The sequence below is a fragment of the Lactuca sativa genome, chromosome 8 (assembly GCF_002870075.4).
Source record: "Lactuca sativa cultivar Salinas chromosome 8, Lsat_Salinas_v11, whole genome shotgun sequence".
In the NCBI taxonomy this organism is placed as follows: domain Eukaryota; kingdom Viridiplantae; phylum Streptophyta; class Magnoliopsida; order Asterales; family Asteraceae; genus Lactuca; species Lactuca sativa.
This window is the reverse complement of record NC_056630.2, coordinates 112,598,051-112,616,280: the sequence shown is the minus strand read 5'-3', so window position 1 is coordinate 112,616,280 and position 18,230 is coordinate 112,598,051. Positions and strand designations below refer to the sequence as shown.

Below are 18,230 nucleotides of genomic sequence, written 5' to 3'. Positions count from 1 at the left end.
CATCGTTTTCTCCACCAATAAGGATTCGCTTTTTGTTACTCTATTTCCACGGTAACCGCCCCACCCTTCTCTTCCGGTATATTCTACTATCCCAAAACCCATTGCCTTCATCTCGATCGTTCCTCAACCATCTGACACTGTTTCTCTCTGCAAGCGATTCAGAACCACTATCACCGCCGTCTGCTCCAGTTCGTCTCAAATCCACAGCTTTAAATTTTGTTGTTGTTGTTGTTGTTATTATTATTATTATTATTATTATTATTATTATTATTATTATAACTAAAAAAAGGGGAAATGACACATTAGTCCAACAATATTTTTTGAATTTGCCAAATCAATCCCTTTAAAATTTTTTTGTGCTTTATGGAGGCATAAGGTGGATGTCGACCAAGGTTGTCGAACTCGTTACTCGGCACCTGTTCGGCCGACTACCGAGTAGCGAGTACTCGGGAATACTCGAATTTAGTAATTCATGTAGAAATATTTTTAGGGTAATTATATATGTCAAAATCATAAGTTGATTAAAATATATAACAAAATTAGATACATGTGAATACACAAAAACTAAAAAAATACATAATGGTCTCACTTCGTGAATAATTACTAAAAATTTAATATATATATATATATATATATATATATATATATATATATATATATATAGTAATAATCACATGTGTGTGTGTTAAATAATATATCATTAAGTATATTACACATATTAATCATCGAGTTTTACAACACTGCTCAGTTCAGTAAGGGGCCGATTGGAGAGTACTCGGGATTTTGTTACTCGCATCGGTAAGGGGTCGAGTAGCGAGTACTCGGAGGAGTAATCGTCCAACTCGGTGAGTTTTACAGCACTGATGTCGACATGCTTATTTCTTTCCACTAACCTACAATAACATGTCAATTATATCACACAATCATTAGAGAATATATGGATGTCCACTCATCATGACATGGTAGACACGTGGCTGTCTATTTGGACCAGTAGGACTATTTATGAGTCTTTCTTTCTTATAAACCCACCTCCTCCACCTCCATTTACACCACAAAACACACACATACACACACACGAGATACCTAGCTTCAACTTCGATGACCATTGATCCATTTCCTGATGTCACTGTGATTCTTCTTCTTTAACCACATCTTTCTCTAATTTTTCCAATCATTCCATTAATATGATCTAAATCATACTATCAGTTTTTCTAAAACTGAATACACATAAACAATTTGACTTTTAAAGTTAAAATCAACCTTAAAAGTCAAAACTGCAGAAATGCATACCATGAATGACGTCTAAGCTTCCATTTGGCATTATGACCATAAAGAGTAATGATATTATGATGCTTTATATCTCCCATTGCTTCCAATTCTCTCAAAAATCCTCGATCATGTTTTGTTCATTTTTTTCATAGCTTCTTCGCAACGAAAGACGTTGAATCGTTAATTGTCAATTTGTAAACCATTTTGTAACCTCCAAACCTGATTTGGTCCTTGCTAGTGAGTTTCATCGTCTTCTTCAAGAAAACATTCGATTTTAGGGTTTTATCTTGGGTTATCTGAACAATACCAGCTTTACACCTGTGAAATTAGGTCAACACCGAAACAAAATAATAATAATAATAATAATAATAATAATAATAATAATAAACATCAAGAACGACATACCAGAGGTGTCTTGAATGACAAACTGTTTTTTCTGCCATCAGTGTGATAACAGAGAACTAAGTTATGGTGATCTTTGAGAAGATAAAAGCTAATACATAGATGGTGACGTATAAGCCCAGAGAAACCCCGGTGTTTTTAGTCATGGCGTTTTGAAAGAAAGGAAGATGAAGATGAAGAATTTGCAAATAGTATCCTAAAGGAGTGAGATGAGGTGGCAAATTAAAATATATTGTACTATCAGTTTTTCGTTTTTCTGAAACTAAATCCACATAACATTGACACCTAATCACCGCAATAGATGAGGTGGCAAAGAAATTGCCGGCTTGCCCTTTTATTTATTCAAAAATGACCAATTAGATTTGACAAAACAACTTTATTCTCTCATAAAACATAGAGAAAAAAAAGTTAAAATATTGATTAGTAAATTAGAAAAACATTCTTGGAGTAATGAGTCATTTTCACTTAAAAAATAACTGGGAGATAGAGAGATTGCATGCAGCTACCCAACCCATTCATCCACATGATGGTACCGTCCTAAACCTGCTCCAAGAAAAGGTTTGACACCGTGACCATAATATTATAGAGTATATAACTATATATAATCTCTTCTCCACTTATGAATTATATATGATCTCTTGTGCCGTAGAAATAGAATGTTCCTTAATCAAATACGTATCGGGCAACATATACACGTATACACAAGCAGTAGATTACATTTCCATGATCCCTTCAGGAATATTCATTATTACACACCGCAGGCAATAGAAAAGAAACTTGTTGAAGCAGAAGATTATACAATAAAATGGAGTACATTAGCAAATAACATCCACATACAAGATCCGAATGATTAGAAATCCTTTTGAAAGTTACCAAATCATCACAACTGCAATGACTCCAACACCAAGAAGCACAGCAAGGAACTTGAAAAATGGTTTGTCAAAGTAAGCGTCTTCTTGTGGTTTGAAACCTTTGGCTATGAGATGATGAATAGCTACATAAACAAAAACCCCAGTAGCAATCCCCATGCAGATGGCATACATCCAATCAGCTACTACCCCTTCGGTTGTGGCATTAATGGCGATTCCTATTCCAACCCCAATAGGGCTTGAGATTGCAAAGGCGAAAGAGTAGATCACGGTTAATAAGAATGGCCTCTTTGGTATCAGTCTCAGGAGAGCGATTCCCATCGCAACTGCTGCAAAAATCTTGTGCAGAGAGATTGTCCATAGGTTTCTCCATGCATCTGTTTTTGTTGCTGAAAAGCAACATCAAAATATCGTTTTTTAAAACTATATGAATACATGTTCACGCTATTAATATTGATCATAGAGTTTGATTCAGAGTACAAATAGGACAACAATTTTTGAAAGAAAAGGGTTATATCAGCTAGACAACTAGGGTGATAGTTTCCTATTTCATCCCTTCAGAATTCAGACTTTTGGTTTTTGTTGTACACTAAAAAACCAAACAGAGAAAAAGAGAAAAACACTAATGATCGATGCAAGTATATACGTACGTAGTTCAGCCAACTGAGCCTATGTCATAACCCCATATGACGAATGAGATTCTTCGACGAAAACTAAACAAAAGTTACTACAAAACATTCTAAGACCCATTTAATTTACAACCTATAACATAAAAAGATTCCCAAGATCTACTCTCTTAATTAAGCTGTGTTATGCCTAAGGATTGGAAGTCTGTTAGAGAGTTATGGCTACCTAGCTCTAAATCGAGATTTTTTCATGACTATAAAACAATTCATTATCTTTTCCATATATTGACAGTTAGCAAACATTGAAACATATAGTCGAGTAGATCACATCAAGTGTTTGTTTGTTTTTCCTGCACTATTATCATCGTATGTGTAATTATGAATATATATAACAAGCACACAAAGGGAGTAGAAGCTTACATGATACACCAACAGCAATACCCTCGAAAATAGAATGGAAACACAATGCAAGGATAAGTAGAATGGTATCGCTTAAGGATGATGTCTTAACAAATATAGGGTGGCTGTGATTTCCATGTTCCGATGGATCCCCACCCCTCATCCTCCCCTCCTCCTCCTCCTCCACCACCGCCACTTTATTTTCCCCACCACCACCATGACCTCCTCTTCCGACAACATATAATATCACACAATCACTAAACATGGTGAGAAGGTAACCAGCCGATGCCAACATGAAAGCAAAAGGGTATGTTTTTGTTGTAAGATCACCAAAGACTTCGTTAGAGTCACTCAAGAAATGCATGAGAGAAGTCCCTAAAAACACACCGCCGGCGAACTGAGTGCCCAACAATAGAAAGCTTTCGTTCCATCTGTAGAAGTAAGGAGACACCCCACCAGCAAAAGTGGTGACAAACATAATGATCAAGCAATAAACTTTCACCAACACCAACCCTTTCGCACGCAAATCGAGGGTGCCCTCCTCATCATCGTGGCTGTGACCACCATGACCGGTGGTCAGGGAAAGGTGTAAAGAGAGAAAAGTGATTAACAAAAGAGCTGAGTTTGACTTGATGAAATGGAAGGAGATAGCCATGGAAATGATTAGATTTACAGTTAAGCTCTTTAACACTTGTTTTCTTTAGTTATATATGTATGTAGTACCGATTTTCAGATTAGATGGTGTTGTTAGAGTGTAGTACAGTCTTGACTTTCCAATAGGTGTACTGCACCACAGTTGTCATTGAAGATGTCAACGTGAATAAAACTCTACAATATATAAATAGAAATATCGGGGGCATATTTTAACAATGCCGGAACCTAATGTATCCAAAACTTCCCCTTGTGTTTTCCACATACGTTTAAAGAAAATAGGATGATGTCCGAAATGACGTTGATTTATGAATTAATGTATGATTATCCCTGCACCAACACCATCGCATGTTTTCGCCTTTCGGGTTCAGTATTGAAGCAGCCATCAGTTTTTAGAATAAAATTGAAACCCTAACTTGTATGTCACAATATCATCTCTCTTAAGACATCAAACTTCTTTAATATTACACGGTTGCAAAGGATAAGATGATGTGTTAAATGATGTAGATCTACGGATTAATTAATGTATGATATTTCTCTAACATAATCTTATGTTTCCGTATTTAATTAATAATTGAAGAAAAATGATTTCCTTGCTATAATATCGAAGTCCTAACTATTTTTTATAACAGACGAGTGGATCATTTGTGACTATAACATACAACCTTCAATATCCTCTAGTTTCATACAACTTTAGAAAGTGATGAACGTTTTTTAGAATAGCGATTTCATTAACAACTCTCTAGCAAGAAACTAGAGGGAGGAAACCGATTAGAGAATGATGAAGTAATTAATGATTCAAACTCAGTGGCTCAGTCAAATCCGATAGAGATGTAATAAAACAGACAAATAATATTAAGAAGAGAAATTAAATATTTTTTTTTTATTTATCTTCCTATCCATATAAATTGTTTTTTACTTATCTTTCCGCTCATATAAAATGGTGACAACTGTTATATTTTTATCAAACTAATAATATTTTAAGACATATTTCATCATTTCACATAAATAGATATATAAGTAAGAAGAAAAGTAGGAGTATATATTTCACATGAATATATATATATAAGTAAGAAGAAAAGTAGGAGTATATTTACTTTCTCTATTGAGAATTATATGTTGTAAATAATAAATCAAATTATTATTATTACAGTCACCAAGTTTCGTCCAGAAACCAAATCAGTTCTTTACGATCAAATATGATTATAAGAAAAATAGAAGGAAGATTGTTTCGTTGTTGGAAGAAATTAAGATTACATAACAGCAAATAAAAACCAACCTCGAGTAGTTGATCTTGACTTGTAAAATACTTCATGGAAGAAGCTCATGTCCTTAAAGGTTTTTACGTTACTCTAAAGTTGTAAGCTTTAGCGTAAAACTCAGGATTTGATGCAGAATATTTTCCGTTCCAATAGTTAGCAAAGAAGATATAAACGCAAATCGATTATGTAATATATAGCAGTAGAAACACTAGAAGCCCGCAAAAAAATTTTGATATTTAACAACAACCCTACCATGGCTCGCCACGTGTCACGTTAAGTCTATCCTTATTTGTGGCTACTTGCTTTTCAAATAACTTGATTCTGGAGGCTTCTAGAATGCTCTACCACAATACCCACAAAGTGAACACAACCCGGTCAATGTTAATTGGGTTGGTCCAACCAACTCAACCTGAATTTGCCAAAAAGAAAGCTCTCCAGTCGATGGTGGGCCTAAAACAAAATGTCACGGGTAGCACGTCGGAAAAATTGCACTATGCTTGAAAATTTCTCAAAAATATTCTGTTGCGCCAAAAAATTTGAAGGGTAGTACAGACTACCTTGGGTCTCATTAAGGTATGCCACTATCCTCAATCCCAATGAACAATGCATATTACGATGTGCCAAGCACACCTAAATTATGCACATGCTCCTACAACTAGGCAAGATATTTATGTGTGAGCTTGCCTCAATCTCTTGATACACTAAAGAATTTGAAAATCTATCAAGAGAAAACACTTATAAACCCATTTTAGACTTCTTCTCCCACCAGTGTGGGATTAAGAAAAATAGACAACTTTCTTATTCCTCTATAATTTCCAACATCGCTTACTTTAGTTAATAACATAAGTTGATCGAAAAGTTTGATTATAGGGTCGAAATATTAAATGTGCGTAATTAAAAAAAATTAGTTATTCTTTCATAATTGTTCACTATGAGTTTTTATATTTTGAAAATGATTTATAATTGCATTGTTGCTAATATATGTTATCTGATACATTTTTTCAATATATGATATTAGACAATCATCTATAAGTCAGTTATTAATAGTATTGTGCAAATCGTTATATATTTATCTACTTCATTTTTGAAAATACGCATTCCATTGTGGAAATCGTTATATTATTGTGAAAATCGTTATTTATCAACTTCATTGTAGAAAATACGCACTCCATTGTGGATATCGTTATTTATAAATTAGTCACTAATATTATTCCGTAAATCGTTATTTACAAAATATAGGGTTAGTGACATAAAATCGCTCATATTTACATAAAATGTGTGGTGATGTCCTGAGTCCGTTTTTATGTTTACTAATGCCTCACATTTCTCTAATTTTTTCCATTTTAACCTTTTAGCGGCTTATAAACAAGTAGTCGGTCACCTTATGTAAATATGAGGACTATTATGAAATGTGTGGTTGTGTCCATCTCCTTCTTAACAATAAAACCATGGCAAAACAGCAACAATTGGCATCTCCATCACCGACACCACCACCACCACTATCAGGCGTCGTCTTTGACACCATATATGACGCTCACCATCACCTCCCATCTCTGAGACCATCTTCAACACCCTATCCACCTTCAATGCCATCCCCTCAGACAAAACCTTGTTGCCTCGATCAAACGATTATGATGATTCCAACATTGATTCCATCAGACATTTCTGATAGCGATAGAGATTTGAATCATATGGAGTGTGTTATCAATTCTGTGGTTTGTATATGTCGATTTCATGGTTTGTGTGTGTCGATTTCTATTAGTGGTGGCCGGTGGTGGTGGTGTGTGTGTTTACGCCGATTTTCAATGGCGGTATTTTGTATATATTTGTGTCAATTTTCCAATGGTGGTGTACACCGGTTGTGGTGGTTTGTATGTCTTTGTGTTGATTTTTCGGTAGTGGTGGACAGTGACGGTGACGATGGTTGTGGTGATGTGTTGTGGTGGTGGTGGTAGTGTAACGTCCAATTTCGGGATATTTCTAATTTCAAGATAAAATACCATAATTTGATCGAGTAAATGTCTTAGGCTTAAAGGGAATAAAGTTTAGACCTTATTAGATGTTGATAATGTTGGTTAAGTGATTTAATCCCCTAAAGGGGTGATTTAAGCCCCTAAAAGTGTGAATTAAAGTCAAGGGGTAAACTAGGAAAAAGTGATATTTGGAACTCTTTTCATGAATTTATGAATTTATTTTTGGTATCTATTAAGTCAAAAGCAATTAGATAGGATATGGGTCTTGTTAATACATTTGCATGCATATAAAGATCACCACGGTATGGTAAGTTGTGCAGCCCAAGCCCAATAAAATTCGGGTTTTCTTCGTATTTAAAGGCATTGTTTAGTGATTTAGGTCATTTTGCATCCTCCAACTCATCAAGAGCTCTTTTGGAGAAAACCCTAGCCTCCCTTTTCATAGTTGATCTCCTCATTTCTCCTTGAACCTATTTTGGTGCATATTCTAGGTGTTTTAAAGAAGAATGAAAGAAAGTTTGTGCTTGGAAGCTTGAATCTTGTGGATCTCTACCATCTCTACTCTTTTGGAACCTTGCAAGTTATAAAGATCCTTGATTTATTGTGTTTCATCTTTGGATCTAAGAGTATTTGGAGTTTTAGTGCTTAAAATGCTTGCTTTGGCCCTTTTATGGATTGAGTTGGAGTTTGGACTACTCCAGGGTTAAAGGTTGAATCTTTAAGTGTTCTAGACCTATTATGGTGCGAAGATTTGGACTTTATCTTCAATTGAGTTTCATGAATGGCCTTTGTGATATTTTTGGTCCAATGGAGAGATATGGTTAGAGATCTCATTGTTTTGGGCCTTTGGAATGTATAAAGTTGGAAAATTTATCCATGAGAATCATTAAAAGAATCAGATATGAGTTTTGGGGCTCTGGACTTAGTGGTTAAGAGCTTAATAGAATAAGTTGTTTTGGGCGTTCACCATGGTGTGGTGGTTTGCATACCCCACATCTGCTTTTTCCTTTAGTGACCACGACACGGCCAACGAGATTGGTTGTGGCGCGATGTTTGATAGTTGGTGGACTGTTGACTTTGACCGTTAACTGTTGACTTTTTTGCCAATCTGAGTTTTCGTCAAAATTTGGTAGAATTGAGTTTTTCACTAAGTACTAGTCTTGGTTTGGCATTACGTAACTCAGGATAGTTTCTCTTTTGCTGAGGTTTCTATAGAGTTTTTGTTGTTTAGTTCAGGTGAGTCTTCTCAATATACTATGTAGGACACTTGTTATCATGTTATGTTAGATTGTCTTTGTGACATTTGTATGAAAGACCATAGGGGACCATAGCAATTGTATGAAAGACCATGGGGGACCATGGAAATTGCATGAATAACCATGGTGTTGTGTTTTTATTTAGAAAATGGTTTTAAAACTCAAGATTTTAGCAAATGGAACACTTTAAAATTTGAATAACATAAAACTAGTTTAAACACCCTAAGGATCTTCTTGCAAAATTTGGAAAGAAAAAACATAAACCAAAGAAGGAATAAGAAGAAGAAAACAACCTTTGTAGCCTTTGAATCCTCAAGGGGAGGCTTGAATGTTTATATGGAATGAAATTAAAACTTCATCATAGATATCCACCAACAATGATCCAACTTGATGTAGATGATAATCCAAAAACTCTTAATCTCTTAAGCTTTATGTGCATCTCACAATAAGAACTTAAAGATAGTAGAAACAAGTAAGCAAAACATTAAGTCTTAAATAAAAAGGGGAGAGTACTCATGCAACATGCATCTTACGGTTTTGATACAAGAGTGAATGAAGGCTTAAAAGCCCTAAAAGTATATTTATTACACAAAAGTTCTTAACCACTTAATCACTCATCTACCTACCCTAGTATATTCCCCCATACTTATAAGACATGTCATAACTTTTGATTAAACTAACTCAAAATCCATATCTTCTTCTTTTCTTACAACATACACTTATAAAGCATAAAAATAAGACTAGTTTTTTAAATTTTATAAACTTTTTTTTATAAAATATCAACCTTAACCTTTTGGTAAAAGACAAAAGTCCTTATAGTCCAAAACTTTTTACATGACTTAATAAATCATACCATATATATATATATATATATATATATATATATATATATATATATATATATATATATATATATAATGTTACTTATTAATGAAAATTTATATTTCCATGAAATAAATAATTTTCAATTAATTACAAGAGTTTACTGAATATTTATTAAAATCAATTTCTAATTAATAATCAACTGTATCAAGTTGTTGTTACTGTGACACTTTAGGATCGTATATTTTCTAGCAAAATCATTTTAAAATGACCCTTGGGCATATAGATCTTTCAACCTCCAACTTGCACAAGACTCATTATCGAGTAATATAGACATTGGTAAATGTTTAGCAAGATTTCACCGCCCCTAGTAATACATGACTTTATGTCATTCTATCAACATCCAATTCCCCAAAAGCTCAAAGTTATAATTGGTGTATAAGTTAAGTTATCAATTATCATTTTGTCACAGACATCATGTTAAACATGAGATACAGATCGCAATCAATCTTATTAGGTATTCAACTTTTGGTAAGGCACTTTATATGTCTAACTCTCAAAAGATAATAGGAAAAGCCTCTTGCATAATTCACACTATACCTGAAAATGGATTTTATGACTGCCCTTTTAAGGATAGTATTTGACCATATCAAAGCATAGCACTCACTAAACTTACAACCCACTATGTATCTCAGGTGTTAAGAATACAAAGATAGTACCTTTTATCAAGTATCACTCATGATAGCAATCCATGAGGTGAAATTGATGTGTTTCAGTTCAATACAAGTTATCTGGCAAGTACCTATGAATTTTGGTTACAACCACTTGCCAACTTTCATCTAATGAGAGCCAACCAATCCAATTCATAGTAGTCTTACTTCGTAATTGCTCCCACAATTATAACCGACTATGAACTTTTAGATTAATAATATTAATGATGGATTAAACATGTTAATATAGAACACAACAAGTATTAATGTGATGATCATATCCCAATATATCAAAATAATATAATTGTTGTTGTCTTAATGTTCCACTATCTAAATACTAAATCCAAATAAAAATCCCATTTCTAGAATAATGAAGTTTTATAATTAAAGTGTGACCATTCATACCCAAGTTAAAGAAGGACTTTATTAATGGGTTCGACTACATTTAATTTGCGTAAATTTTATGAATACTATCATCTCCATATTTAACTTTACTTTAAGTATAGTTGAATGTCTTGGAGAATATGATTGGTGTTCTTATGTGACATAGAGTTACTTAGCTTGATTAAGTATACTCTCGTAGTCATAAAGATTTCTATGTGATCCTTGAATGGCAAGAATCAACATAGATTTTCAACGAACTCATTCATCCAATCGCATTTGATTACAACTTCTAAAGTAGTAGTCTATTTTGATTTTGTAGTAGAATATGTAATTATGTTTTTCTTAGACCTTATTCCAACAAGAATTACTCTTCATTCCATAATGAAGTCATAATCCGATTATAATTCATAATTATATCTATCAATTTTGAAGTCAGCATCTTATGTAGCTCTTTATATGAAGATCTTATTTTAAAATGATCATCTCATATGCATTCTCATATTGCTTCTTTAGTACTCTTAGGATGTTCTTATAGTTATCCAGTGACTTAATGATGCAGCATACAAAAACAAAGAAAGATAACCAAGAATGAACTTGTTGATTCTAAAAGAGTAACAATACAATCTCTTCAAAACCACGTTGATTCTATGAATACCGTGGGATTGGCTTCAAAATCTGGGTTAGCACACACAGAATTTGGGAGAAAATTGAAAGTTCATAAAATTGATCATCGACCAGATAAATTTCATCAGCAACAGTTAAATAAGAAGCAAAAATTAAAATGGAATCCTAAAGGTCCGTGGGCGAAATACAAAACCCAAAAATTAAGGAAAACATAACAAAAATTTTCATAACTCCATTTAGAAAGCGATTTATGGACAAAAAAACGATTTATTGGGACTTATCTAAATGTGCTCCTTGCTCCAAGCTTCGATTTGACTGGTCGTAGACCCAAAATGGAGCCTCGTAGCCAAAGTTATGGTCATTTCTGTGAAGCCCCTTTAATCACATGGTGGTGGGCCTCTAGAAATGCAAGGGCCCAATCCTACACACTAGGGCCCGCATCACCCCCTCCTGGGTAGAAAAAATTTGACATCGAAGGTGCACCACAGTCATCATCTGAAGAATCCCCATAATAAGGAAGCAAATGTTTTATATTGAAAACATCATAACAACGAATTTGACTTGCAACTACAAATGGTAAGCATTGGAATTAATCTTCTCCACAATCTCCACTGGTCCAATCTTCTTGGCTAACAACTTGTTGTACTTACCATCTAAAAAGTGATCTTTAGTCAAAACAACCAAAAGAAAGTCACGTACTTCAAAATCAACGTGTCTGTGTTTTTTATCTGCATCTTGCTTGTACTTAGAGTTATTTCAAACAAAGTTGTCATGAACAACCTTACGAACATCATGTAGTCCATCAACAAAATCCTACACTTTCTTTGGAACAACACTAGAAATAGGAAGTTACATCAAATCAAGTGGTCATCTTGGCTTAACAGAATACACCACCTGGAATGGACTAAATCCAGTACTTCGGTTGATAGCATGACTATGAGCAAACATAGCTTGACAAAGCTTCTGATCCGAGGCCTTCACATGATCACCCACTAAACACCACAAAAGATTACCAAGGGATCAATTGACAACTTCTATTTGGTCATCCCTTTGAGGATGATATGCACCACTAAAATTGAGCTGAGTGTTCACCATTTTCCATAAGTTGCGCCAAAAATTACTCAAAAACCTAGTTTCTCGATCTGACACAATAGAAGATGTCAATCCATGCAAACGATAGATGTCTCGAAAGAATAATTGGGCCACATTAACTATATATGTTGTCTTTTTGCAAGAATTAAAGTGCACGATCTTAGAAAAACGATTAACAGCCATGAAGATTGAATCATTGCCCCGTTGAGTATGTGGTAAACCCAAAACAAAATTCATGCTGATATCCACCCAAGGTTGTGATGGAAAAGGCAAAGGCATATAGAGTCCTACATTAGTAGATGTGCCCTTTGACACCTGACAAATTCGGCACCGTTTAACATATATATCCACCTAGTTGTGCATAATAGGCCAAAAATAAGATGATTGCACCAATTGTAAATTGCGATCTCGCCCGACATGCCCTTCACCATGCAACTCCCTGATGATTTGTAGGCAAAAACTAGAATCAGGGATGCACAATTGATTGCCTTCGAAAAGGAAACCTTCATGCACTAGAAAATCATACCTCTATCTAGATTGTATACCCTGCTGAAAAACAGAAAAATAAGGATCAACCGTTAGCTGCTCCATGAGGACATCCAACCCCGGCACACCAACCCTCATGGAAACTAGCAAATTACTCCTCTGGCTCAATGCATCAGCCACCCGATTCGGCATTCCAAACTTGTATTTCACCATAAAAGTGAATTTTTCCAAGAACGACATCTACCTCCCATGTTTGTGTGACACCTTATCTTGACTGCGAGTATGTGTTAAAGAATCATGATCTGTGAACAAAACAAATTCCTTATGAAACAGATAATGGCACCAAATGCTTTACATCTTGGACCACTACATAGAACTCAACATCATAATTGCTATAACGCAGCTTTAACCCCGTCAACTTCTTAATAAAATAGCTAATCGGTCGTCCCCCTTGATTTATAAATGCTCGAATCCCAACCTTGGAAGCATACGTGTGTAACTCAAAAACTTGAGAAAAATCTAGCAATACAAGAATCGGTGTTGTAGTAGGCTTCTCTTTTACCAATTGGAAAGTTGATTATGCCGCTTCGGTCCAAGTAAAGGTCTTCCCTTTCGCACAATCAATCAATGGTGACATAATAGAACTAAATTTTGTGATAAACCTCCTATAGAATGAAGCAAGACCATGAAATCTTCGAACGTCAGTGATGTTAGTTGGAGTTGGCCATTGCTCGACAACTGCTATTTTAGACTCGTCCACCTGTATTCCTTCCCCAGAAACAACATACCCCCAGAACAAGACTTTAGGGACCACGAACACACATTTCTTTATAGTTGCATATAAACTATCTCGTTGAAGTACATTCAAATCCTGCCTTACATGGCTGACAAGCTCACCAAAAGTAGTACTATAAATAAGTATGTCATCAAAATAAATGACTATAAGCTTACCAATAAAGGGCATGAACAACTGGTTCATAACACGCATAAACGTACTAGGAGCATTTGATAAACCAAAAGGCATCACCAACTACTCATACAATCGTTCACGAGTCTTGAAGACAGTCTTCCACTCGTCCCCAGACCTAAGTCGAATCTGATAGTACCCACTCTTCAAGTCCAGTTTCGTAAAGACAGCGGCACTGCTAATCTGGTCAAGCAGGTCATCAAGTCATTGAATTAGAAATATGTACCTTACTATGATCTTATTGATGGCGGGACTATCAACACACATACACCAAGTACCATTCTTTTTAGGAGTCAACAAAGCAGGAACAATACACGGGCTCATGATCTCTCGAACATGACCTTTGAAATTAAGTCTTCCACATGTCGTTGTAACTCCTCATCCTCTCTGGGACTCATTCTGTAATGTGGCCTATTAGGCAACTGGGCTCCTGGTTGTAAATCAATACGATGTTGGATGTCACGTAAAGGTGGAAAGCCATCAGGTAATTCATTAGGGAAAACATCAGCGAATTCCTTGAGCAAGGGAACCATATCTTCAGGAATTCCAACCTCTTTAGCCACTTCCTTCTCTAGCAACACAAAAATAACACCTTCGACCTCCAGCTCATCTTCAAACTGTGTAAGGGTCAATAGAGCACCCAGAGGTTTAGGAAGTGGTTCCTTCGGCTTACTGGGAACCAATCTTCACACCACTAAACAAGAAATTGTAAGTATTGGTCTGCCCATTATGATCTATGTTACGATCATACTCCCAAGGTCTGCCCAACAACAAATGACAAGAATCCATAGCAACCACATCACACCACACATCATCTTTATACGTGGTACCAACATAACACTGAACAAGGGCTCATTTAAATACAGTTACCTCACCGCCCTTTAGATATAAGGTTATCACAACTTCCTAAATCAATAACAAAGCTACAAACCTTGCCCAAAATAGTACATGTTGACTGGAAGATGTTGTGCTTTAGCCAATCATCACCAACTACTTTTTGGTGTAAAACAGGAGCGTCTTACCTCCAAATTCACCCCACATCTCCGGTTACAACTTCTTCTTTGAACTGAGGCTCTTCATCATTCATAGGGGCATCTTCATAATTTTCACCAGCATCATCATTTTGCCAATCATCTTACACAACTAAAAAATGTCGTTTTCCAATTAAAACACTTCGAGCTACTACTACTAGCAGTTTCCCTAGAAGTTGGTCCAGCACTGCTAACTGTTGGTCTTTGTTCGTTAGACGCAACACGCGGTACCATACCACCCGTCCCGGAACTTCCTCCAGCAATGATGATTGAAGACTAACTGCCCACCTGAAGACTTTGTTTCGCAAAAGCCAGTGCCCGTTGGTGCAATTTAGGAATAGATATTGGGTCAAACATATTTATAGAGTCCATGATTTGGACCCATAGACCCCTAATATATCAAGCAACGAGTTGTTCTTCTGTCTCCTGAATATCGTTTTGGGCAATCAATTGGTAGAACTCAGTTGTATAATCATCAACTGACCTTGCATCCTACTTTAGATTTTGCAAGCGTTGGTACATCAACCTTTGAAAATTATGGGTTAGGAAGTCAGATCGTAAAAACTTCTTCATCTTCCTCCAAGTAATGACCTTTGACTTGCTGAGCCTATCTCATGTCAGTTTAAATTGTTTCCACCATGCAGATGCCCTTCCATGTAGCATGGTAGCGATCAATGACACTCTTTTGATTTTAGGGACTTCTCTGAACTCAAAAACTTCCTCAACAGTAGCCAACTAGTCGATGAACCCCTTCGGATTCAAATTGATACCATCAAATTATGGGATATCAATTTCATTCCCGCCTCCCAAATCCTATTTTCACCCACACGATCACACCTTTTCCGCCTTTCCAAGTCGTCTTCAGAATACGAGTCGTCGCTGCCGCTGAACCGGGTTCCCAATCTCACCATTTTCCACCTGCGAATAAGTTCGACACCTTTCCCTTCATCGATTCATCAGTTCGACCATCTTGTCAGTCAATTGATCAACCATTTGATCCACCCTCTCCTCCATTCGTTCCATAATATGTTCTTCCAGTTCTTGCTCATGAACACTGGTGGGTGTCTTGTTTCTCCTCAGAGGCATTCTGAACCAAGAATTCGGCCTGATACCAACTGATGCAGTGTATAAAAACGAACAAAGATAACCAAGAATGAACTTGTTAATTCTTAAAAAATAACCATGACAATCTCTTCAAAACCACATTGATTCTATGAATGCTATGGGATTGGCTTCAAAATCTAGGTTAACAGGCACAAAATTTGGGAGAAAATTGAAAGTTCATAAAATTGATCATCGACCATACAAATTACATCAGTAACATTTAAATAAGAAGTAAAAATTAAAACTAAACCCTAACGGTCCTTGGACGAAATACAAACCCAAAAATTAAGGAAAAAATAACAAAATTGTTCATAACTCCATTTAGAAAGCAATTTATGGACTAAAAATGGGTAAGTCCCCTACAGGGAGTTATCTAGATGTTCTCCTTTCTCCAAGTTTCGATTTGACTGGTCGTAGGTCCAAAATGGAGCCCCGTAGCCAAAGTTATGGCCATTTCTGTGAAGCCCCTATTGTCACATGATCGTAGGCCTCTAGGAACGCAAGGGCCCGATCCTCAACACTAGGGCCCACATCACTTAACCATGTATTCAATTGGTATCTCATGATGTGTTCATAGCAAGGTCATATACAAGGTCTTATGCATAATATGGCATAAATAAAAAAATTATTTGCCTGGCAAACAAAATATAAATCATTTTATCTTTCTCAAACCAATATGTTAAGTCCTTTTGAGGCTAGCTTAAACTTAGTGTAATGTAGCAATGCCAAGATTCCTCTATAGGAATTTCCTATGTTAATCTCTATTAAGATACATTGTCAATATATCCATAATGATATAAAACCTTTAACATTCATCTTTTATCTATCTTTGTAGATTTTACATTCCAAGAATGTATCTTGATATTCCTAAGTCTTTCATTTTAGAAACACATTACAAGTCAAGATGAAAGATCCTAGCATGGTCAGAATGTGATTTCTCATGATTAAAGTATGTCTATTTATATAATATTGGGAATATCACTATCATCCCACTAGTTCTTATTAAACACACATGTTATCGTCATTTTGATATAAAAGCATACCTTGTATTTTTCATATTAAAATGATGATTCCAACCTTGAGATGTTTGCTTTAAATTTCCACAAATGGATCTTAAGGCTTACACAATTTTCTAGGATAAATGGATTAAGAAAACCTCTAGGCTAAGCTAAATAGATATCTACAAGTAGATGTTTACTAAGAAAAGTGGGTTTTTCTTGAAATCTATTTTTCATATCTCATATCAAAATATGTAGTTATGATAAATAATATCCCTATTGATCTAACCATAGTTACTTGAGAAAGAGTTTGATCGTAGTCAATGAAATGAGCATAATAAGGACCATAGTCAATTCCATGAGTATGAAAAAAAATCCTTTCATAGCATGTTTCAGCATAAATGTGTACAAATATTCATATATGTATTCTTTCTAGAAGAATTACTACACCTTCTAGCCTTGTTATAGGAAGGAAGATTAATCAAGCCCATAATTGATTATTAGACATGCATTACATCTCACTGTTCATGATTTTAATTAATTAATCTGGTTGAAAGTCTTATATAGAGTTTTGGTAATTGATGGATTTGCTAGAAACCATCAAGAAGGACTCACCAATGAGAGATTCCACATTTCTCAAGTCATAGATAATTTATGCTATTAATTCGAACAGTTTTTTACGAATAGATGTTATTCATGTTCAACAATTCCATATTGAAACTAGTGCCAACTTTTACAGCATCAGGATATGGCTCTTGAGCTACTTCAAGTTCCATGTGTCTCTCACTTGCTTCATCATTAGAAGCTCACTTTCTGCCAACTCAACTTTCATAGGAATAAGAAAACTTATTCTTGGTGGGTTTGTATATAATAATCTAAACAACCTTTAGAATATTCTACAAATATGTAATTAGTATATTTGGGTTTAGAAGCTTTAGTCTAACATAGGCTTCAAAATCCTCAAAACATCAAGTAAGATAGGGATGACGCCTTTCTTATTAAAAAAATTCGTCTACTTATTAGTTGGGTGTGTACTCAAGGTACTAGTGATAGTGATTAAGGTATAATCCCAAAAGGATAAAACGAGGATATTTCTACTTATTAGAAAGTGAACTATATCATGTAAAGGTATAATCCCAAAAGGATAAAATGAGGATATTTCTACTTATTAGAAAGTGAACTATACCATGTAAAGTTTAATTCATTATTTATTACCACTAAGGCTTTAAATGGTTCTATTGGTTTGCATATCTACTTTATATTTGAAAACTTCAAAAAGATTTTACAATTATGTTTTAACATGCA

General features: G+C 35.1%; 1 protein-coding gene across 1 annotated transcript; it reads right to left on the bottom strand.

The window, feature by feature from the left end:
* Nucleotides 1-2,367: 2,367 nt before the first annotated feature.
* LOC111880346 (zinc transporter 1) lies at nucleotides 2,368-4,253 on the bottom strand. Its single transcript, XM_023876769.3, has 2 exons — nucleotides 3,587-4,253; nucleotides 2,368-2,929 (listed from the first exon to the last, which is right to left on the bottom strand). The coding sequence occupies exons 1-2, from the start codon at nucleotides 4,218-4,220 to the stop codon at nucleotides 2,541-2,543; spliced, it is 1,023 nt and encodes a 340-aa protein (XP_023732537.1). The 5' UTR covers nucleotides 4,221-4,253; the 3' UTR covers nucleotides 2,368-2,540.
* Nucleotides 4,254-18,230: the final 13,977 nt, after the last annotated feature.